The sequence below is a fragment of the Mesoplodon densirostris genome, chromosome 18 (genome assembly GCF_025265405.1).
Source record: "Mesoplodon densirostris isolate mMesDen1 chromosome 18, mMesDen1 primary haplotype, whole genome shotgun sequence".
Taxonomy (NCBI): Eukaryota; Metazoa; Chordata; class Mammalia; order Artiodactyla; family Ziphiidae; genus Mesoplodon; species Mesoplodon densirostris.
Window position 1 is genome coordinate 44,072,059 of NC_082678.1, and position 23,148 is coordinate 44,095,206.

Consider the following 23,148-nt stretch of genomic DNA (forward strand, 5'->3'; position numbering starts at 1 on the left):
CTTGTCTTAGGAACTGGAGATGCACGAGCTGCCGTAGATGAGAGGAAGGCGACTGGGGGTCTGCGGCCCTAGACTTGGCGGGCAGAGGGAGCGGGGGCGATGGGGATCGCGGAGCTTTGTGCGGAGGGCGAGCCTGGCGGGACCCACAGCCACAAGCCGAGAAGCCAGAGAGCAGCTCCCGGGGATCTGGCTGAGCCTGGCCGGCGGGGGAAAGACTCGAAGAGCAGCCCCGGCGGTCCCCCAGGGCCACGCCTTTCACAGCACCCATTGGCCAGGAGCCCGCACACCCCAGAAAGGCCACGCCCTTCCCTGAGCCTGAGGCTGAGAGTTTGGCACCTGCTGCAGGGTAGGCCAGCGAGGCCACGCCCGTCAGCGTGCCGGGGGAGACACGCCCCTCGGGTTCCCGCCGGCCTCCGGCCCGGAAGTTTTGAAAAGGGGGTCCTGGGAACCCTGGAGGCCAAGTTCCCCTCAGTGTGAGGACTCCGCCCACCGGCCAAGGTTCGGGGCTGAAGAAGCGACTTCAAAGCCCTTAGCGGCGGCTCGGGACGGCGGGGTCCGAGAGAAAGGGACGGGCCAGGTACACTTGCCCGGGAGAGAACTCGGGCGGCCCGAAACTGCGCGAGCCGGCACGTGGGGTGGGTGCGGAGCAATGGCCTGGAGTAACCCACAATGGTTATTTTTAGCTCCCACATTGGGAGACGCCAAATGTCAGGTCCCGGGTGTCCCGGCCGGTCCCGGGAGGGGGAGGGCAGGGAGACGGAGCCTTAAAGGATCCGCGACACGCTTCCCACGCGGAGATGGCCTTGGGCACAGGAAATTCCATTCCTAGCGGGTCGGGTGTCTGGCCTTGGTGGTCCTCTTTCCATGCATCCCTGCTCTGGGCACTGTCTATCTGGCCCTTCCCCTACACCGGTTCCCCACGTTGGTTCCTGGAGGCGGCCCGAGGGACAGGTGGTCACACCAACCACGTCACCAGTCCTGAGGCCCCTGAGCCGCCAAGAATGTGCTGGCCGCGTGGACGACTTGGACACGCTCTCTAGAGGTCGCTCCGGGTTTGAATCCCCAGCTAAATCCTGCCCAGCGAGGAGGGCGCGACCTAGACGTGGCGAGTCCCCAGAGCAGCGGAACACTCCGAGTACAGAGAGCGCGCGTCTGGGAAAACGGGACTCAGAAGCACGGGGCTTTAGTGCCACCTGGAGGGAGAACGCGGATCCGCAGCGGATCTGGCCAGGGTGGTCTCCGGCCCACTGTCCCCGTCATTCTACCTCTCTAAGGCTTCCATTACTTCCAGCCCAGGCCTCTTTCTGGAGCTCCAGATCCGACTGTTCAGCTGCCGCGTGGGTGGGCAGCTCACATGATCAGCGTGTCCAGACCTGCTCCTCCTGCTAACTTCCTCATCCCAGTGAATGGTCCTATTAGCCATCCTGTCACTCCTATCAGAAGGAGGAAGTCATGCTTGATTTCTCCTCTCCTGCACCTGCCCCCCCCCTTATCCAGTTAGTTATCAACACTGGTGTTTTGACCCCCTAAACTCTCATATTCATCTGATTTTCTCCATCTGTACTGTTGCCACTTTGGTCCAGACCACCATCACCCTGACTGGTCTCCCTGCTCCTCCTCTTTCCCAACAGGGAGGGCAGAGTACCATACAAAACAGTCCAACCTCTCACTCACGCTGCCTCCAGAAGTCTTTGTTGCCTACCGTCAAGTTCAAACCCCTTTTCAGAGTGAACAAAACCTCCTGCCTTTCCTCTTCTATCTCTGTCACGTTCTGTCCTCTCCCCTTGAGTTTTAGTCAATTCCTAACTACTTCTTGTACCTAGAACACACTGCTGTTTCACTCCTTGGTGCCTTTGCCATGCTACTCCTTCAGTCTGCAATACCAGAGGACTCCTATTCAACCTCCAAAAAAAGCTCACCCTCTCTGTGATAACTTCCTTGGCTTTCCTCCAGAAATCCATGTGTCCCAGGACTTCCCTGGTGGCACAGTGGTTAAGAGTCTGCCTGCCGATGCAGGGGACACAGGTTCGAGCCCTGGTCAGGAAAGATCCCACATGCCGCGGAGCAACTAAGCCTGTGTGCCACAACTACTGAGCCCGCGCTCTAGAGCCCGCGAGCCACAACTGCTGACCCGCGTGCCACAACTACTGAAGCCCGCGTGCCTAGAGCCTGTGCTCCACAACAAGAGAAGCTCGTGCTCGCCACAACTAGAGAAAGCCTGTGTGCAGCAATGAAGACCCAACACAGCCAAAAATAAATAAATAAATAAATAAATAAATAAATACATAAAAGTCCATGTGTCCCCAATATAGTGTATTGTCATAATTTCTTCTCTGCACCTTAACCTTGAGGACACATGATCATCTTGTTTACCTCTGTATCCCCAGCACCCAGCCTAGGGGTGGGCACTCAGTAAGTGTTTGTTGAACGAATGGAATGAGGGTCTGCTCCTGATGGCCAAGAATGCGGATTAGGGAGCAATTACAAAGCAGGGAAACCTTTGGTGAATGGCTCCACATATCTGACCAAGGGGATGCAGATGAAGAACTAAGGTCTGCTGGTTGAGGAGAACCAATCATTTATGAGCAGAAAGGAGCAGAAGCGATTGATGGAAGCGGAGAGGGACCAATCAGGAAGGTAAAAGGAAAGCCAGGGATGCTGGAATACCACAAAGGGAGGAGGGCAGGGAGAGAGGAAAAGCCAAGAAGGGTGCCAAGAGGAAAAAAGGAGTTGGGGGGAGGCACGGACTGGAGGCAACTGATAAGTCAGCGTAGCAGGTGGAGTGCAGGGCTGGGGTCTGTCCTGGCACTCAGGGCATGGCACATTCCTGATCTCATTCAGATACTGTGTTCTGACGCTTCCAGGAGTTTAAACCCCAGAAAAAGTGGAATCAAGGAAAGCAAATCAGAGCTAGATACAGGAGATAAAGTGTATGGAGAGAGTGATGGAGGAGGAGAAGTGACAACAGGAATAAGGAGAGACAGTTGGGAGGGAGGAAGAAAAATGGCTGGGACGGTGGGAGAGGTCGATTGAGAGAGGATGGAAAAGGAAGGAGACACAGGACACAAGTGGGCACTTTGCACTGGAGCCTGAGTGTGTTGATTTGCCTAGAAATTAATCTTTGGCCCGTTTGATCTCAGAACCAGTTGTAGCCCTTCCTAAGCTCTGCCCTATGTCATGGGGGGCTGATCCCTGTGGGCTTTTGTTTTCAAGCTCCTGTGTTCACTGCCTTCTGCCCTGGTGCAGCCCACAGTAGGTAAGAGATTGGAGGGCAGGAGAAAGCCAGGATATTTCTTCCCTCTCTCTGCGTCCAGCTCCTACTCTACAGGCCCACTTTGCTTCCAGCTTCTGGAGGGAAACCTTGGACCCCTGAGCTCCAGCAATGCCATCTCCTCCCTTTGTCCCGTCACTGTTTTTGTCAATATGTGAGGGTCTTAGGTACAGAGGATTGAATTAATGACACAGTTCTTGGTACATTATCCTCACTGATCTATGTCTTATCTTGTTTTTATTTAAAAAGTTATTCTCTTTTATTTCCACACCCATTTCTCATTTGTCCTCCCTCAAAAGACAACCATTCCAATGTATTTAATGCTCACCTGCAAAACATGAATTGTTTTGCGTGCACATTTTTAATTTATGTAAATAGCATCTGGTTACATATTTCAATCTGATCTTACTTATTTTCAGTAAGCACTATGTTTTAAAAACCCATTCAGAGAATTCCCTGGCGGTCTTGTGGTCAGGACTCTGAGCTTCCATTGCAGGGGGCATGCGTTCGATCCCTGGTCAGGGAACTAAGATCCCACAAGCCGCAGGGCGCAGCCAAAAATATAAAAAACCCATTCATGTTCTATGATTATCAAAGTTATTGTTGTATAATTAATTTATTGCATTATTTATTTATTGCATAATTTATTGTTGCATTATACTCCACAATGTCAGTCATCCCATTGATAAGCACCCATGTCACCTCCACTTCCCAACCGCAACAAATAACGTGGCAGTGAACATTTTCATACAAGGCTCTTTATGGGGGATAGGTCTCTGCCTCTGCCTAGGTCTTTGTCTTTATTTATATCTATCTCCGCACCCCCCCCCCCCAGCAGAATGGCTGAGTCATAGGGTATACTTACACCTAATTTGACTAAGAGCTACCAGCTTGCTCATAAGAATGACAATCACAGTCTGCACTTCCATCAGCAGTTTGGGAGGGTTCCACTACCACCACACCCTCTCAGGCAGCATCCACCCAGAGCAGCGTAGTTAAGAGCCCAAACTGCCTGAGTTTCAGTCCCAGCTTTGATATTTCCTAACTTCGTGCCCTTGGGAAATTTACCTAAGCTCTTCGTGCCTTGTTTACCTCATCTGTAAAATGAGAAGGGAGATAATAATAGTATCTACATCTTAGGGTTTTAATGAAGATGAATAATGTAATAGTCACATAGTGCTTAAAATAGAATTGAATACGGTTAATTGTTTTTGTTTTTTAGAACAGCTCTATTGAGATATAATCGACAAACTATAAACTGCACATATCTAAAATGTACAATTTGGGGACTTCCCTGGTGGCGCAGTGGTTGAGAGTCCGCCTGCCGATGCAGGGGACACGGGTTCGTGCCCCGGTCCGGGAGGATCCCACATGCCGTGGAGCGGCTGGGCCCGTGAGCCATGGCCGCTGAGCCTGTGCGTCCGGAGCCTGTGCTCCACAACGGGAGAGGCCACAACAGTGAGAGGCCCTCATACTGCAAACAAACAAAAAAAACCAAAACAAACAAACAAAAAAGAACAGCTCTATTGAGATATAATCGACAAACTATAAACTGCACATATCTAAAATGTACAATTTGGGGACTTCCCTGGTGGCACAGTGGTTAAGAATCCTCCTGCCAATGCAGGGGACACGGGTTCGAACCCTGGTCTGGGAAGATCTCACGTGCCGTGGAGCAACTAGGCCTGTGCGCCACAACTACTGAGGCTGCGAGCCACAGCTACGGAAGCCTGTGCGCCTGGAGCCCATGTTCCGCAACAAGAGAAGCCACCGCAATGAGAAGCCTGCGCACTGCAATGAGAAGCCCACGAACCGCCACGAAGAGTAGCCCCTGCTCACCACAACTAGAGAAAGCCCACACGCAGCAACGAAGACCCAACACAGAAAAAATATAAATAAAAAGAAAAAAGAAAAAAAATTTTTTTATGAAATAAAATGTACAATTTGGTAAGTCAAAAAAAATTTTAATTGACGTATAACTGACATGTAACATTAATTTCTGCTGTATAACATAATGATTCTGTATTTGTATATATTGCGAAATGATTACCACAATAAGTCAGGTTAACATCCGTAATTTGATAAGTTTTGACATGTGTATACACCCATGAAACTCTCCCCAGAATCAAAATAATGAACATATCCATCACCCGCAGTGTTTCCTTGTACCTCTTTGTAATTCCTCTCTTCAGCCTCTAGGCAACCACTGATCTGATTTCGGTCATTATGTGCCAGTTTGCATTTTTTAGAATTTTATGCAAATGGAATCATACAGAGCGTACTCTTTTTGTCTGGGTTTCTTTTACTTACTGTAATTATTTTGAGATTCATGTATGTTGTTGCGTGTATTACGAGTTCATTCCTTTTTGTTGGGAAATATCATTGATTTGATTATCAATAGTAATTAGTTTGATTATCCATTCACCTGTTGATGGATATCTGGGTTATTTCCAGTTTGGGGCCATTACAAATAAAGCTGCCAGGAACATTCACATACAAGTCTTTGTAAGGACATGTATGCTTTCATTTCTCTTGGAAAATACCTAGGACTAGAACGGCTGGATTATATGATAGGTGTATGTGTAACTTTTGTGTGTGTGTGTGTGTGTGTGTGTGTGTGAGTAAAACAGGCTTTTACTGCTCACAAGGTCATTTCTGAGTTGCAAATAATTTTTCCCTATATTTCCCCCACTCAATCTGGGCTGCCACAATGAGACAGACAGAAAGTGCCAGGACACTTTTTTCTTGCATCTGTAGTGGAAACCTTAGCAGCAGACAGTAGTGTGTAATTTTTTATTAATTGGCCAAACTGTTTTCCAAAGCGGTTGTCCCATTTTACATTCCCACCAGCAATGTCTGAAAGTTCCAGTTCTTCCACACCCTCACCAACACTTAAGATGGTCAATATTTTAAAATTCAGAATGGGCTATATGAGATTTTAATCAAATGAGAATTTGCTGCGATTTCTAATATTTGTCAGTTCAGTAGGTGAAAGGTGATATCTTACGGTAGTTTTCTCTGATTACTTAACGGCTTGGAGCATCCCTTTAAACACTTGTCAGCACTTTGGCCGTCATTTTCTGCAGATTCCCTCCTTGTATTCTCTGCCCATTTTCTCTTGGAATATTTTTCTTGTTGATGGGCAAGACATTTAAACAAATAATATCAGTTCTTTGTCAGATTTGGACATTGCAACTATTTTCTATGGTTGTATCAGCTGCCTATTAATTTTTCTTCGGTGAACTTCATTTAATAGAAATCCTTAAATTTGGTGTAATCAGAATGACCAATTTTCCCTTTAGGGTTTGTGATTTTGAAATTTTGCATATGTTCTTTTCCATTTCTGCATCACAAATTCACCTTTTCTTCCAATAACTTTATAGTTTTACTCTTCATATTTAGCTCTTTTTAATCCATCTAGAGTTCATCCTTGTTTTGGGTGTTAGGGATCCAATTTATTTTTCTCATATTGAGCCACATTTACCACATGTCCGATTCTGATATATACAAGTGTCTGTCTCTGGTATTCTGTTCCACTGGTGTATCTGTCCTTGCACTAATAGTATACTGTTATTGTTGCTGGATGCTTTGTAGCAAGTTTAAATTTCTGGAAGGGCAGGATCCCTCTTGTTACTCTTACCACTCAGCGTCAACTTTTTTTAAAAATTAATTAATTAATTAATTTAGGCTGTGCTGGGTCTTAGTTGCAGCACGCAGGATCTTCATTGTGGCATGTTTAGTGAGGGATCCTTAGTCGCGGCATATGCACTTCTTAGTTGTGGCACGTGAACTCTTAGTTGCAGCGTGCATGTGGGATCTAGTTCCCTGAGCAGGGATTGAACTTGGGAGCCTGGAGTCCTATCCACTGGACCACCGGAGAAATCCTCCCTCTCAGTGTCAACTTAACCATTTGTGGTATTTTGTTTTTTTGTTTTTTTTTCTTATTGCTGCAAACAAATTTGAGGGTAAACTTATCAAGATCTTTCAAAAAAAAAAACCCAAAACAAAAAACAACCACCATATGAATTTTTATGGGTAATATATCAAATTGTAAGTTATTCTGGGGACAACTGATATCTTTATAATGTTAAGTCATCCCATTTAAGAGCATGGACTATCTCTCTGTTTATTCAAGTCATCTTCTATGTTTTTTAGTAGAATTAAATTTTTTCTTCCACTGAGGTCTTATGAATACTTGGTTCCCTAGATGCTTCATAATTTTTGTCAGTGATGCAAACTGAGTGTTATTTTTTAAATGACATTTTCTAATTAGTCATTGCTCATGTAGTAAAATACTAGTGACTCTTTTTGTAGGTTCATCTTGTATGCAGCGACCTTGCTGAACATCACTGATGGTTCTAATAGACTGTCTGTTGATTCTATCCAATTTTCCAAGTAGATGATAATATTATCTGCAAATCAGTTTTTTAAAAATATTTAGTTAGTTAGTTAGTTGCACTGGGTCTTAGTTGTGGCAGGCAGGCTCCTTAGTTGCGGCTCGCTGGCTCCTTAGTTGTGGCATGTATGTGGGAACTAGTTCCCTGACAAGGGATCAAACCCAGGCCCCCTGCATTGGGAGCGCAGAGTCTTAACCACTACACCACCAGGGAAGTCCCTACAAATCAGTTTTATTTCGTCCCTTTCAATCTTTGCACTATGTATTTCTTTCACTTCCTTGTAGTATTGATCAAGACTTCCAGGACTCTGTCAGGCAAAAAGGGTAACAGTGGACATCTTTGTCCTTTTCCAATCACAAAAGACATGAGTCTAAAATTTCTTCATTAAGTATAAGAATTTCCTCCGTAATCTTTGTTTGCTAAAAATTCTTATCATAAGTAGGTGTTGAACCTTATCAAATTCTTTTTAAAATTATTGATTGAGGTAACCATATATATTTTTTCTTTAATCTATTAATGTGGTAAATTACATTGATGGATTTTCTAATATTGAAACACTTGCATTCCTGGGATAAACTGTTCTTGTTTGTAATGTATTACTCTTTAAATACATTTTTTACATTCGGTTAAGTAATATTTTATTAATGATGTTTGCATCTGTATTTATAAATGAAATGGGCCTATAATACTTATATTACCCTTAACTGATTTCAGAGGCAAGAGTAACGTAGCCTCAGAAAATGAGTTGGTCGCTTTTTCACTCCTTCTCCAGATCTGTATCTCAAAATGCACTCCAGGCTGAACCATAGGAGATTATCTGGACCAGCATCCTGTTTCCTAAGCAGGCAAAATATTATCATTCCTATTTTACAGATGAGGCAATTGAAGCCCAAGAATAAATTCCTGAATGGGGTGGAATTGGAATCTGGAATATTTTAACTGCCTTGGATGTGTAACTTCTTGGTCTGACCAGTAAAATAATCACCAGTGACCTGTATAATAATGAGTTTCTGAGTTATAATACATAATATTAAAATAACATTGCAAGTTTCCAGAGTTCACTTATTTATCAGTTTTTTTCAGAACTCAAAACATATTTTCCCATAGAAATAAACAAGTTGGTAGGGTTTCCATATCAGGTTGCCTACCTCATATGGTGTAGGTCCCCTAACCTGATCCAATATTCCAACCAAATTTGATCTTTCAAATTCTTCCACTGTGACTTCTGGACTCAACATCTGTCATCATCCTTATATGCCAGCCTCTTCTCTGAATGTTCCTTTCGGAAACCTGGCTGTCTTGGAGGACACACTTCCCCGGCAGCCCTTTTTTGAAAATTAAATTAAATTAATTTATTTTTTGCCACGCTGCATGGCATGTGGGATCTTAGTTCCCCAACCAGGGATCAAACCTGCACCCCTTGCAGTGGAAGCACAGAGTCTTAACCACTGGACCGCCAGAGAAGTCCCAGCAGCCTTTTTAATAAAGGCCTATTTTTGGTCCTACTTCATACACCTCAGGGGCTGGAGCTGGGAGTATTGATCCTCAGTGCTACTTTAGACCATTATTCTTCCTTCATCCTTCAAAATCCTCTGCTCCTGGGCTTTTCCTGCGCCTGCGCCGGAGACGAGACCCTCCGAGCAGGGACTAGGTTCGCCGGAAGCCCGCGCTCCCGACTTCTGCTTCCGGGTCGGAGCCATGGCAGTGGCAAATTCAAGCCCTGTCAATCCCGTGGTGTTTTTTGATGTCAGCATTGGCGGCCAGGAAGTTGGCCGCATGAAGATCGAGCTCTTTGCAGACGTTGTGCCCATGACGGCCGAGAATTTTAGAAAAGATGGGGTTCCAATAGGATACAAAGGGAGCACCTTCCACAGGGTCATAAAAGATTTCATGATTCAGGGTGGAGATTTTGTTAATGGAGATGGTACTGGAGTCGCCAGTATCTACCGGGGGCCATTTGCAGATGAAAATTTTAAGCTTAGACACTCAGCTCCAGGCTTGCTTTCCATGGCAAACAGTGGTCCCAGTACCAATGGCTGCCAGTTTTTCATCACCTGCTCTAAGTGTGATTGGCTAGATGGGAAGCACGTGGTATTTGGAAAAATCATTGATGGACTTCTGGTGATGAGAAAGATTGAGAACGTTCCCACAGGCCCCAACAATAAACCCAAGCTGCCTGTGGTGATCTCACAGTGTGGAGAGATGTAGTCCAGAGGAAGTCTGAATCAGGCCTTCCCTTGCTCGGGGTGATGCTCTTGAGTAAGATAAGCTGGATTTGGCCCCTGTGTTTGCTTCCCTGCCTGCTGCTGCCCCATTTGATCAAAAGACCTTGGAAGTATCACAGACTCAGAAGCCAAGATTTTGTGTTTAAGTTTTCAACTGTAAATAAAGTTGTTCTTTTAAAAAAAAAAATCCTCTGCTCCTATGACGTTCATCTCTGGAAGTATATCGCCCACTACCTCTAATTGTTGCTGGGGTCTTTCAGCCTGATCCTTCACCCACATTCACTGACAACTTTAGCAACTGGCTCATTGTCTTCCTCTTTACACCCATGTTCTCATCATCATTGCTGTTGACTTCAAAGCCCACCAGGGTACTCCACCGACTTACAGTCTCTCAGCCCTCAGTCTCCTCTCCAGTGACCTTTCTCTTCAGCCCACCCTCAGGCCCCTACTCACGGCTCTGTCATCTCCTAAAACACCCTCTTCCAGTTTATTGAATTCAAGCTTCGCACCTCTTATGATCACCTCCTAGCCTTCCGGGTCATCTACTCATGTATCCCTACTCCTTTCACTTCATGGAGACCTTGAAACCATTGACCCAATCAGTTTTTCACTATCCACCGACACCGACTCCTTTTTATGTTTACTCTATTTTATACCCAATTTATATCCATGATCTAGCACATAATCACTCTCATGCAAATACTTTAAAATCCCTTCTCTCTCTCTCTGTTTTTTTTTTCCTTTTCTTTTGGATTCTCAGTTCCCTGATGAGGGATTGAACCCAGGCCACAGCAGTGAAAGCCCAGAATCCTAACCACTAGTCTACCAGGGAACTCCCCCTTCTCTCTCTCTTTTTTTTTAGAAGATGTTGGGGGTAGGAGTTTATTAATTAATTAATTTATTTATTTTTGCTGTGTTGGGTCTCCGTTTCTGTGCGAGGGCTTTCTCTAGTTGTGGCAAGCGGGGGCCACTCTTCATCACGGTGCGCGGGCCTCTCACCATCGCGGTCTCTCTTGTTGAGGGGCACAGGCTCCAGACGCACAGGCTCAGTACTTGTGGCTCACGGGCCTAGTTGCTCCGCGGCATGTGGGATCCTCCCAGACCAGGGCTCGAACCCGTGTCCCCTGCATTAGCAGGCAGATTCTCAACCACTGCGCCACCAGGGAAGCCCCTCTCTCTTTTTAACAAAATCCAAATCCTGGTTAATTCCAACCATCCATCCACTTGCTCCTTGGACCCAACTCTTTACTTGAAGGCTACTAGAGCAAAAAATCCACAGTGATGCTGACTGGTCACACTTTAAATCAGTGGTTCTTAACTGGGACCAATTTTGCTCATCCCCTCACTGGGACATCTGGCAATGTCTGGAGACATTTTTAAAAATTTTATTTTATTGAAGTATAGTTGATTTACAATGTTGTGTTAATTTCTGCTGTACAGCAAAGTGATTCAAATACACACACACATTCTTTTCCATTATGGTTTATTACAGGATATTGAATATGGTTCCCTGTGCTATACAGCAGGACCTTGTTGTTTATTCTGGAGACATTTTTGATTGTCACACTGGGGTGTTGGGGAGGATTCTACTGGCATCAAATCAGTGGAAGTCAAGGGTGCTGTTAAATATCCTATAATGCACAGGACAGTCACCCATAATAAAGAATTATCTGGTACCAAGTATCAACAGTGCCAAGGTTGAGAGATCCTGCTTTAAGTTAATATAACAAGTCTCAAAGGGACAATCGACACAGGGTCTTAGCACTTGCTGTTCCCTCTACCTATAACATGGTTCTCCCCTGGCTGGCTCATTATTTAACAGTCCCTTCCTAGAAAGGTCTCCCTGACCTCACTCTGGAGTGGACCCAAGCTCATCCACCACATTATCCTATTTTATTGCCTTCAAAACATGCATCATGGGCTTCCCTGGTGGCGCAGTGGTTGAGAGTCCGCCTGCCGATGCAGGGGACACGGGTTCGTGCCCCGATCCCGGAGGATCCCACATGCCGTGGAGCGGCTGGGCCCGCGAGCCATGGCCGCGGAGCCTGTGTGTCCGGAGCCTGTGCTCCGCAACGGGAGAGGCCACAGCAGTGAGAGGCCCGCGTACAGCAAAAAAAAAAAAAAAAAAAAACAACATGCATCATTTTTATGTCTTTATTGCCCACTTCCTCCCTCTAGAATCTAAGTTACCTGAGTGCAGTGTCCTCTTGTTTTTTTGTTTTTCTTCTCTTTGGCTGCACTGCCTGGCATTCAGAACTTCCCTGATGAGGGATTGAACTCGTGGCCCCTGTAGTGGAAGTGCAGAGTCTTAACCACTGGACGACCAGGGAAGTCCGCAGTGTCCTCTTGTTTATAGCTGTAGCCCCCATGTCAAGCATGGTGCCTGGTACATTACATAGGGACTCAGAAAATATCTACTTGTCAAACAAGTGGATGAAAATTTTGTTAATTTGCAATTTAATCATTCATTCATCAACTATTTATTGGTGATAAAATTCAGACATATCTCTGCCCTCTTGGAACCTATAGTACAGTGGGGAGACTGACACTGAGTAAATAATCACACAAGGTAAATAGTTTCTAACCATGATAAGAGCTTTGAAAGTAAAGTACATGTAGCGGTGAGAGCATTCAGCAGGTGATCTGACTCAGCCTGGGATGGGGTAGTCAGGCCAGGCTTCCCAGGAGAAGTAATATTTGAGCTGAGAGCTGAAGGATGAGTCGGTTAGCAAGGTAGTGGGAGGTTGGGTGGGGTAGATGGAGATGAGCACCCAGGCATAGAGAACAGAGTGCAAAGGCACTGTTGTGGGAAGGCACATAGCACGGTTCAGGAAGTGTGGCTGACGCACAGAGTCTGGTAAGCCACAGTGTGGCATTTATTTGCCAAATCCAGTGCAGCAATAGGAGCAAAAGTGTGCCATTGGAAGTTTTAAGGATTTTAAACAGGAAGTGACAAGATTTAAGTTATCCCGGAGGACAGACTTTAGAAGGACAAGCAGGGAAGCAGGGAGATTGGTTTGGAGGCAGTTGCAGTGTCCAGGCAAGAGGTGATGGTGGCTTGGCCTGAGATGGTCTTAACCTGGAGAGGAGCTGGATATACTTATGTAATGAGAAACACGGAATTTCAGAGCTGGAAAGCACCTGAAAAAAAAAAAAAAACAAAACCTCACCATTAATCAAAAGGTAGAAAAATTAAAATGAATAATAAAGAATTCATTAAAGTCTGCATTTTATAGAAAAGCAGGTTAATTAGCTGAGCATGAAGGGCCCTTTAATTATTTTTATTGAATAAAAGAAGGAAAGAGAGAAATGTTTGAGAGGGAGGAGCAAAGACGGGAAATGTGAGAGAGTTGAGATAAAAAAAGGAGAGAGAAAAATTAAATGAGAGAGACAGAGTAAGAAAGGTGTGTGAGCCTGAGCCGTGGCAGGAGGTTGGAGGAGAGGAAGATTGGGAAGAAACTGGACAAGGGGGTGGCAGCGATGTGCACTCAGGAAGATGTAAAGAAAGGCTACTTGGTGATGCTGGGCTCCAAGGGGGCTGGAGATAGGGTACAAAGGTAGACCAAAAGAGTGGGGAGTAAAATAGGAAGCGGAAAAGACAGGAAGGGGAGATGATAACAGATGAGGGAGGAATGGATAAATGGGGGATGCTTGGAGGAGATGTGTGGAGAAAGGATGGGGCCATACATAGCTCAGGGAGAGTGAGAGAAGAAACCTGAGGGTGAGGTGGCAATCTGAGGGCTGAATCAAAGGCCACATTAGAGCCAGGTGTTCTGGAGGACAGAATGGTGAGAGGGTGGGAGAGGGCACATAAAGGGGCAGGTCCAGGCTCAGAATGAGGGAGAGAAATGTGTGCAGGGCTGGGGGAGGAAGAAGAGGGAAAGGTGGAGGACGAGTTGGAAAGACTCCAAGGGAGAGGAATGATGGGTGTGGCCAAGACTCTAACCCTGGCCTTACCTTGCTCCCACCCTCTGCTGGCTTCTGGCCTCAGCGGTTTCTTCCTTCTGCTACAAGGACCCTTGAGACGGGATGGGATAGTGAACGCTGGGAGGTGGGGTGCCAACGGCCCCGCCGTTAAGTCATGTCAAGCAGGAATCGGAATAGGGGGCCAAGGAGATGGGGGGCGTTGGGGCGCCATGCCTGGAAGCTGGGTGTCTGTTGGAGGGCGACAGCGGCGAGCGGTGGGTGGGTGCTAGGAGGTGACTTTGGCGGTGGAGACTCCAATAAGGCTGCTGAAGTGGGGAGTTCTGCGGGATTGGAGCCAGAGCCCTTGAAGGTGGGATCGGCTAGGAAAGGAGAAAAAGAGCAGAGGGTTGGGGCGAAAGTAGGGCGGGACAAAGAGCGCCCAGAGTAGAACCCGAGAGTCCCTGCGTGGGGGAAAGGTGGAGCCAAGGCTGGCCTGGGGCATCCCCCCGGCTCCGGCTCCGCCGCGCTCTTAGCGCACCTGTCGGGGAGAGAGGAAGGGACATCCTGGTGCCCGAGGGACCTCCAGTCCAGAGGGGCTTACTCGGAGCTTGGGACTCCCGAGAAGACTCCGCCTCCTCCCCTCCGGCGGCCCAAGCCCGGTAAGTGAAGGGGCGTGACCCTGGTGCTCAGGTTTCTTCCTCCTCACCTGGGCCGGGAGGGGTGGGGGCCAGGACTTCCGGCTCAGGTGAGTGTCCCTTCGGTGACGTCAGGTCATCCTCGGCCGCCCCTCCGGTCCCTCCCCGCCTCGCGCTCCCGGTGCCCGCGGGGGCGCGCCCCCGACGACCTACATATACTCAGGTGCGCCGCACCTGTCCGCCCGCACCTGCCCGCTCACCGCTGAGCGACCTTTCTTCGCACAGCAGCCTTGGGCCGACAGCCCAGGATACTTTGGGGACTTCCAGCATCCGGGACCGCGCCCACACGGCCCCTCCACCTTTTGTTTGGGAAGGGTCGCCGAGCGCCGGAGGGAACTGCCGGGTCTTCGCGGATTGCTTTTGTCGGCCACCAGTCCTGTTCCCTCTGCTGTGAGATCCTCGCCCCGCCGGAGGGGTAGATTTGTGTTTACTTCGGTGACAAGATTTGCAAGCACTCGACCAAAAACTTTTTTGCCTCTTTGGGTGACAAAACTCGCCAGCCCGGCGCCTCCCGTCTTTTCTGAGGGCGGAAATGGCCAATTCGGGCCTGCAGCTGCTGGGCTTTTCCATGGCTCTACTGGGCTGGGTGGGCCTGGTGGCGTGCACCGCCATCCCGCAGTGGCAGGTGAGCTCGTACGCCGGCGACAACATCATCACCGCTCAGGCCATGTACAAGGGGCTGTGGATGGACTGCGTCACGCAGAGCACGGGCATGATGAGCTGCAAAATGTACGACTCGGTGCTCGCCCTGCCCGGTAAGGCCGCGGGACCGACGGGGCGAACGCGTCCAGGGCCGAGGTAGCGGGGTGGGCGCGGGCCCCGACCCCAGGTCACACGGCCCGACGCCCTGGGTTGCCGGCGAGGGCGGGCGGAGAGGAGGAAGCGGAAGCGGTCGGGCTGGGGACGCCGCGGGCCGAGATTCTGGGGTCGCACGTGCGCGCCTCCGGGGCCGGCTGCGCCCCTCTTCGCCCGCGGACCGGCCTAGTCTTCGGGCTTGGCGGCCGGCGGCCCAAGCACCTCCCGGGAAGCCGAGTCCTGGGGCGGGGCCTTCCCCCTCCCCCCACCCCGAGGAGGCCACGGCCTCCGCCATCTCCCGCCCTTTTCTCTGACAAAAGGCGGCGTGAGCTGGAGGCCTCGGAGTTGGGTTGGGGGCCGCGGGGTCGGACCGAAGGCCGAGGAGTCGTGCACCCTGTCAGTCCTGGGGCGCCGCCTGCGGCTTCTAATCTTATCGGCAGATTAGCCGAAGCCACAAACCGTGGCCTCGATAGTGGGGTCAGAGCTGGGACGAGGACCGGGATCTGCGGGCGGCGTCGGGTCTCCGACCACCGCTTTCGGGGCTCAGGCCACCACCTCGGTTCCTCTTCGATGTACCCTTTCACCCTTTCCCCTCCCCGGAGCAGTTTCGTCGAAACCCTGGCGCCCCGGGCGGATCCTAGAGCCGAGAGGGCGGGGCGGAGCGGGAAGGCCTGCGGAGTCGGGAGGGGGCGGGATCCACCCGCTCTGGCCTGGGACTTGGGCGTCGAGGGAGCCCCAGGCCTGCGGCGAGTGGGTGCAGCCGGCGACTCAGAGGCTGGAGCCATCCGAGGGCCGCTGGCATTTCCATCAAGGACAGCATCCTTCCCCCTTTCCTGCAGCGGCCTTGCAGGCCACCCGAGCCCTAATGGTGGTCTCCCTGGTGCTGGGCTTCCTGGCCACGTTCGTGGCCACGATGGGCATGAAGTGTACAAACTGTGGGGGGGACGACAAAGTGAAGAAGGCCCGTACAGCCATGGCCGGAGGCATCATTTTCATCTTGGCAGGTGAGCAACAAGTCCAAGGTGGGCCCAAGGACTGTTCTTGCCCATCCTGGGCGGGTAAGGGTGGGCACGGTGCTGGTTTGCCGGGGGCTCACAATATCTGAATCCTCATTCTTTCTCCAGGTCTTGCTGCCTTGATAGCTTGCTCCTGGTATGGCCACCAGATTGTCACAGACTTTTACAACCCGTTGGTCCCCATGAATGTTAAGTAAGTAAGAGAGCCCTGCCTCCTAAGGGGTCTGGGGTCGGGAGAGGCAGGCCAGGGTTTCTGACCCCAATCCTTTCCCCACAGGTATGAGTTTGGTCCTGCCATCTTCATTGGCTGGGCAGGGTCCGCTCTGGTCCTCCTGGGAGGTGCACTGCTCTCTTGCTCCTGTCCTGGGAGTGAGAGCAAAGTTGGGTACCGTGCACCCCGCTCCTACCCTAAGCCCAACTCTGCCAAGGAGTACGTGTAAGCTGGGACGCCCTTACCCCAGCCTGGCATCCTAGAGGTGCCCCCAGACATCTGAAAGGACCTGGGGCAGAGAGCTCAACCCGTGGGCAGGGTGCTGAGCAGAAGCCTGCGGTCACTCTAGCCCAGCACACCATGTACAGTTCCCTGGGGTGTTGGGTGTGGTGGGGAGACAAAAAGGGGGAGGGTGTGCTTTTTGTACAGTAATAAAAATATGTTTTGCAAAGTAGACTTTTTTTCCCTTCGGGGCATCTGCTTTCTTCCAACCCAGATCCTTGCAGAGAAGCTAGAACCTAAAGTGTACCTACTTCAGTTAAAAAAACATTTATTGAGCACCAATGGTGTGCAAGGCTGTTCCAGCTCCACTATTTCAGTCATTCAGTCCCCAACACTTTTGACTACTGACTCTAAACGACTCATGTTCTTGGCTTCCCTCATCCCCTCCCAGCCTCCAATCCTATCCACTCGCAACTCTTGCTTAAATAGCGACCAAAGAGCTTTTGTTTTTAATTTAAAAATTAAGATTTTATTAGGCTTGTGGGGGGGTGGTGTCACCTTCCGTTATGCCCCCATTCCACTTTCTCTCCTCACTGGAAGCTGCTCCCTGGCTCATGGGTCACAGGGCAGGGCCTCCACCGACACAGGGAACAAAGATGGGGCAGAGACAGGCTAAGGCCAACGCAAACAATGGAAGGATGGTTATGGGCCCAAGGTGTCTCTCTTCCTCCAATTACAGTCTAGTCACATCTCCTGGCCAGTTAAACATCTAGGTCATCATCTGGGTCTTCTTGGTCCAGGTCATCGTAAGCATCTGGCTCATAGAAAATGTGGCTGGTAGCCTGGCCCAGCCCAGGGCACAGTAGAGCCTGCTGTCTGAGAAGACATAAAGGGAGATTGGTGCTGGTGAGGGTGGGTAATGGGTCATGTCTGGATACCCTCTTTCCTTGTGACAGTGACTCCCTCTTTGGCCTCCATATTTTCTTGGTCTAAGTCCCCCTGTGTGACCTCGTTTAGTTAGCACAGAAGCGCCACCTGGTACAGGGTAGATACTCTTATACCGCTCTCATAATAGCCTAAGTTCTTAGCAGCTTGAGGGCAAGGATCCTGCCGAAGTCTGGCTTCACCTGCCCACACACTGGGCACAGGACAACAGGCATCTACTAAGCCTTTATTAACCTGCCTCTGCCATACCCATCTAGCTTCCTGTCCTCTTAGCACCGCTGCCTGGAGACAGGGCCGCTTCCCCAGGGTCTGGTCTGGCTCAACCCAGGCCCAGATTACTTTGGGGACATCTGTGGAGCTGGGACCCAAGGCTCTAACGGAGAAAAAAAGACATAAAGGACCTTTCCCATTGCTGGGGTTTGGGTGGGTAGAGAACCCCTCCCCAGACGTGCCTCTGGAAGTGGACTTCAGCCCCTATAAAGTCTAAGAGGTTAATCAACAACCTGCTGTTGCCCCACCTCTTAGGCCCAGATGCTGGGCTCAGCTCAGGGATCCAGGCACTGAGGCCCCAACCTTACTTTTCCGAGCTGAACTGGAAGGGCAGGGTCAGGCTATCTTTGGCTTCTCTCTCTTTCTTGGACAGGCGAAGGTTAAAAGTCAAATGAGTCGTGGGGTCCATCTGTAGAGACAAAGGATGCTGCCACTCTGCCCCATCACTGAAATCCCTGACCCCACCCCCAACCTCTGCAGTCTTTATCCCCCTCTCTCCTTTCTCCAGACTCCAAACTGCATCCCCTTGTTCCGGCCCTGGCTCTCTTAGATACCGAGGGAGTATGAGGATCTGGGTAAGCCTGGGATTCTTGAGGCGGCCCCCCTTGGAGCTCCAGGCTGAAGTCAGGAAGGACAGAGAACCACTGAGTCTGGGGAGAAGAAAGAAGAGTGTTAAGAAGGTTTTTTTTCGTCTTACTGAACAAACCAGAGAACCAGGACCTGCCACCCCAGCTCCCAGCCACTTATGTAACTGGCTGCTTCCAGCTCTTGCTCTCCTTTTTCATCTCCTGGAAGGTAGTATCTTTCATTGGTTAAGCTCACAGGATCTGAGCTTTCCAGGCTACAGAATAGGGATAATAAAACAATCTACCTCACAGGGCAGCTGTGGAGATACAACGAGGGCAATGTTCAAACCACGAGAGCCTAGGGAAGTGCTCCATCGCATCAGCCATTTTATTGCTCTTCCTCTCTGACCCCAACCTCCAGTTCTCCTGTGCTTCTGACCTGGTGGGTCGGACGCTGTTGGGGCCTCCGACAGAGGATGTGGGCTGAGGCCTGGCCCATCGCACCACTCAGGGTCACCTCGGTCTGAGCAAGGCTGCTCAGTGCTCCCAAGGGGCCTGGGCCGTGAAGCTCTTCATGCAGCAGGCCCAGCACATGCACCTGCTCTCCTGGGGAGCTGTCACCTGGAGAGGCACAAGAAAGGTGGTGCACGAAGGGCAGTAGGGAGCATTCGGGGGAGGCCTGGGATCAAATAGTGAAGAGGAAAAAAGGAAGGAGAGGGCCACGTTCCCTCAGAGCCCTGCCAGGGTCCTGACTGACCTCGGCCAGTGTCACTGCCCTGTTCTGACCTCTTTCAGCCCTCACCTTTAAAACACTTTCTTATTCCAATGCACATCGAATCAAGGCACCGCTCTGACCTCAATCCACAGGAGCGCCTCAAGGCCTTCAGGATGGAATCCACACTTTCAGCATCTGTTCTCCGCTTGTTTTCCAGCCTCATCTCTTACACACTGAACCATCTGCAGTGTCAGGAACTTGCCAAGATCCCAGTCAGTGCCTTAGATCCCCTCTTTCCTTCCCTCCCTTTTTACCAGCATTTACAAAGCGTCAGGCACTGCACTAAATACTTGCATTTTTAGGTTGGACTGTATGAAATTGCTGACATTTGATCATATCTGATCTACAAAAAAAGCAATTCCAAGTGGTTCATCTTCATACTATAAACTCCCTCCTTCCTCGGCTTTTACTGAGGAAATGGAAGCACTGTGAGACCAAGCACCTGTATACCGAGCTGGGTATCTGACTCTAAAGCCCATTCTAGTACCCACTGTACCTTAGGGCTAGTCCCAGTGCCCCCAGCTGGACAAACTGGCCCTTGCTCTTCAAGACATTCCTTCCTTAAGGTACTCTGTGCATGTTCCTTTATCATCGTGGTCCTTATCAGACTTTCTAGTAATTGCTGGTTTACTTGTCTATACCTTTACGGGACTTTGAGCTCCTGGAAGGCAAGGACCTGACTACAGTTAGCCTTTATTTTTCCATTATCTAGAACTGTGCCTGATACAGTGTATGTATGTGTACGTTTGTTGAATGAATGAATGAAATGAATGAGGGAAAAATAAACTTGGAGAAGAAAAAAAAGAGTAATTAGTAGATAGCATTATGAAGAAACCAATAACTAGAATAAAGGCTAAAGAGATGGAAGGAAGTCCAATTGGAGATCCCTGATATGTTTCCTGTTAGGGTGGAAAGGGGCACATCCCTTGGCAGGGGGAATGTATGGTGGGAAGAAACGAAGGAGGAGTCTCACCACGGCAGGAGTCCTGATGGCTCAGAGTGTGCAGAGTCTGGCAGAGTGTGGTGCAGGGAAGGTGAAGCAGCAGCCAGCTGAGGGAATCGAGAGCAATGGTGACAGGGCCAGGATCTGTCCTCCTGCTCAGGGCCCTCAAGACTTCCAGGGGACCCCCAGGAAGGGCTTCCCCAGTCTTTGACCAGTTGAGAGGGTCTCTAAAGAGGTCATGGTAAACGAGCCTGCAAAGGGAAACAGAAAGGCATGATTCTACTGCCCCTCCCCCTAATCTCCAAATTCAGCTTCTGATCTTTGTGGCTGTTTCTCGATTTTCACTAATATCCTAAACATTAGTGAAAAGGGTTTTTTTTTGTTTTTTTTTTGCGGTACGCGGGCCTTTCACTGTTGTGGCCTCTCCCATTGCGGAGCACAGGCTCCGGACGCGCAGGCTCAGCAGCCATGGCTCACGGGCCTAGCCGCTCCCATGGCATGTGGGATCTTCCCGGACCGGGGCACAAACCCATGTCCCCTGCATCGGCAGGCGGACTCTCAACCACTGCACCACCAGGGAAGCCCTAGTGCAAAGTTTTTACTGAGAAGTAGAATATAGTAATTGAGAGCACAGACTTTGGCATCAGACAGCCCTGAGCTGCAAGCTTGGTTCTACTTGTCCAAGGTCACCTAACTGATACATTACTTCACCTCTGTAAGACTCGGTTTCTTCATTTATAAAATAGGAATACCAACCTCCTGACAGCACAGTACTAAGTGATGCCTAAAGTGTATCATCCTCGAATGGATAAAGAGAAAAGAGAGGACCTGAGACATGGTTCCTGCCTGTAGGACAGCTTAGAGAAGGTCAAGAATCAAGTCTTGAGGTACTAACTACAGATAACATAGCGATTCAGGAAAAGAGACTGGCATGGACTAGAAATCCTGGGAAAGCTTCACAGTGGCAGAACTTGTTCCCAGACATCTTTCTATCGCCTGCTTCTCTTGTGAATGCCATCTTTACAGCATCACCTCCACTATAACAGCTGATACAAAATTAGGGCTCAACAGACAGGTGTAAACTGTTATTATCCACTTAGCTAACCAGACCAGGAAGTAATCTTTCTTAACCACCCAACATAGGTGGATTCAGGTACCTCCTGATCTGGCTGCTTTCCTCTACCCCACATCAGTCTGTTAAATCCAGGAAATTCTACCTGCTAAAGTCCTTTTACATTTGTCCTAAACTCTCCATCCCTACTGCCACTGTCTTTGGCCAGGCCTCTGTCACCTCCTACCATTATTCTCTAAGATTCACTGGAACAGGAATCATATTGGCTTCATTCACTGCTCTAACCTAGCTCAGTTCCTGGTTCACAACTAGTTCTTAACCGGTACTTATACATCTGAGTGAACCTGCATTACTGCAATAGCCTTCCCACCTGGTCTCCCTATCTCCAGGCTGCCCCCTCCTAACCCATTCTCCACACTGTGGTCACTGGACGAGTCTTTCTAACAGGTATGACGTTATCACTCTCCTCTCAAATTTTCGTTTTCGTGCTCTGTAAGACCTTCTACTACCAGGTACCTCTCTCTGTCTGACCTCAGGAAGCTCTTCCATCTCCCATGAACAGGTGTGCCTTCCATACCTCTCTAATTTTGCATAAACTGTTCCTTCTGCCTGTAAGACAAATCCCTATGTACCCTGCAGTTAGTGCTGATGCATGTTGATCACCAGATTCTGAGTAACTCAAAAGGCAGAACACGTTTATTCTTGTCCTCCAGTCCAGCCTCTAGTGCTAACCTGTACTGTCGGCCTTTTATTACTCTGTTCCTCTCATCTTCTATGGTCCCCGCTTTGGATTCTCCAGATACCACTCTTCATCATTCCTCTTATTAATTCCTACCTCTTGAAAAACCCATATCCATTCAATGAACAAGTAGCTGCTACAGGTTTGCCCCTGTTGCTGGAAGGGGAGTTCCTCAGCAACAGAGGTCCCAAATCCAATTAAATTTCTTCCAATTTGCACTTACCGGCTGTTGATATTGGAGTCAAACCCTTCACGAAACTCTTCTTCGCTCACTTCACAGCCCAGGATGTGGACTTGCTCCCCACTGAGGCAGAGATGAGGGGGAGTGTCAAAGAGTGGGGCCCAGGCTCCCTTCTCGGGTAGGACAGCGAGACGCTGCGGGATACTCACCACAGTGCAGATTTCTTGATAAGCGCCTTCAAGAGGCTGCGCCCCTCCCACTCCACGGAGTCTGGAGAGAGCGAGGGACGGATAAACAGCCTGAGAACACTGAGGTTTTCGCATTCGCGAACCGGTAGGGACCTCCACCCCTGGCCTCTTACCCACGGCCCTTCCTCTCCACTTCCGCCCCTTGGGCCCTGCTCCTAAGGCCCTGTGCCTGTGACCCTCACCCCGCAGCAGCACCAGCCCACCAAGAGCCAAGAGCGACTCCAGCATCTCCAAAATGCGTCGCGTCCCTCTTCGGACGCCCTCTGATGACGTCACTACCCATCGCCCCGCCCCTCCACATGGAAGGGGCGGGGCATCCACGATCTCTCCCACCACTAAGACCTGGCGTAACCTGGCGTGAGTGGTGCTTAGGTTCACTATCCCAGGAAGGCTCACGCGGAGCGACCCCTCCTGAGCCCTGGTGCACAGACGCAGGGACGACGCCCCTCTCTACATTTTTACCGTGACTAGGGCGGGAAGAGCCGTTGGGGCAGTTGTCTGTGGGGTGGGAGGGGCAAGTGGCCCCGCAAGCCCGCCCGACTGTCGGAGCCTCTGGCGCAAGTGACGTCACTCCGCCCCGCCCATGCAATTCGAGGCGGGCCTGCTTTGCCCCAGGCCCCGCCCCATCGCCACCCTCCGCGCATGCGCGATACTGGGGCCTTGTTCGGAGC

General features: G+C 49.7%; 3 protein-coding genes across 5 annotated transcripts; 2 read left to right on the plus strand and 1 right to left on the minus strand.

The window, feature by feature from the left end:
• Window positions 1–9,364: 9,364 nt before the first annotated feature.
• LOC132478363 (peptidyl-prolyl cis-trans isomerase H-like) lies at window positions 9,365–9,898 on the plus strand. The gene has a single exon (XM_060081489.1). The coding sequence runs from the start codon at window positions 9,367–9,369 to the stop codon at window positions 9,874–9,876; it is 510 nt and encodes a 169-aa protein (XP_059937472.1). The 5' UTR covers window positions 9,365–9,366; the 3' UTR covers window positions 9,877–9,898.
• Window positions 9,899–15,026: 5,128 nt separating this feature from the next.
• CLDN7 (claudin 7) lies at window positions 15,027–16,745 on the plus strand. Its single transcript, XM_060081731.1, has 4 exons — window positions 15,027–15,249; window positions 16,129–16,293; window positions 16,414–16,498; window positions 16,583–16,745. The coding sequence occupies exons 1-4, from the start codon at window positions 15,027–15,029 to the stop codon at window positions 16,743–16,745; spliced, it is 636 nt and encodes a 211-aa protein (XP_059937714.1).
• A 494-nt stretch (window positions 16,746–17,239) lies between these two features.
• On the minus strand, window positions 17,240–22,748 carry ELP5 (elongator acetyltransferase complex subunit 5). Of its 3 annotated transcripts, none has more exons than XM_060080446.1 (8): window positions 22,660–22,748; window positions 22,439–22,499; window positions 22,272–22,352; window positions 20,268–20,488; window positions 18,959–19,140; window positions 18,508–18,603; window positions 18,262–18,362; window positions 17,240–17,614 (listed from the first exon to the last, which is right to left on the minus strand). In XM_060080446.1, the coding sequence occupies exons 1-8, from the start codon at window positions 22,703–22,705 to the stop codon at window positions 17,500–17,502; spliced, it is 903 nt and encodes a 300-aa protein (XP_059936429.1). In that variant the 5' UTR covers window positions 22,706–22,748; the 3' UTR covers window positions 17,240–17,499. The 3 variants fall into 3 exon arrangements, with proteins under 3 accessions (XP_059936429.1, XP_059936427.1, XP_059936428.1); XM_060080444.1 differs by having other exon boundaries at window positions 22,591–22,725; XM_060080445.1 differs by having other exon boundaries at window positions 22,681–22,713.
• Between the last annotated feature and the right edge of the window lie 400 nt (window positions 22,749–23,148).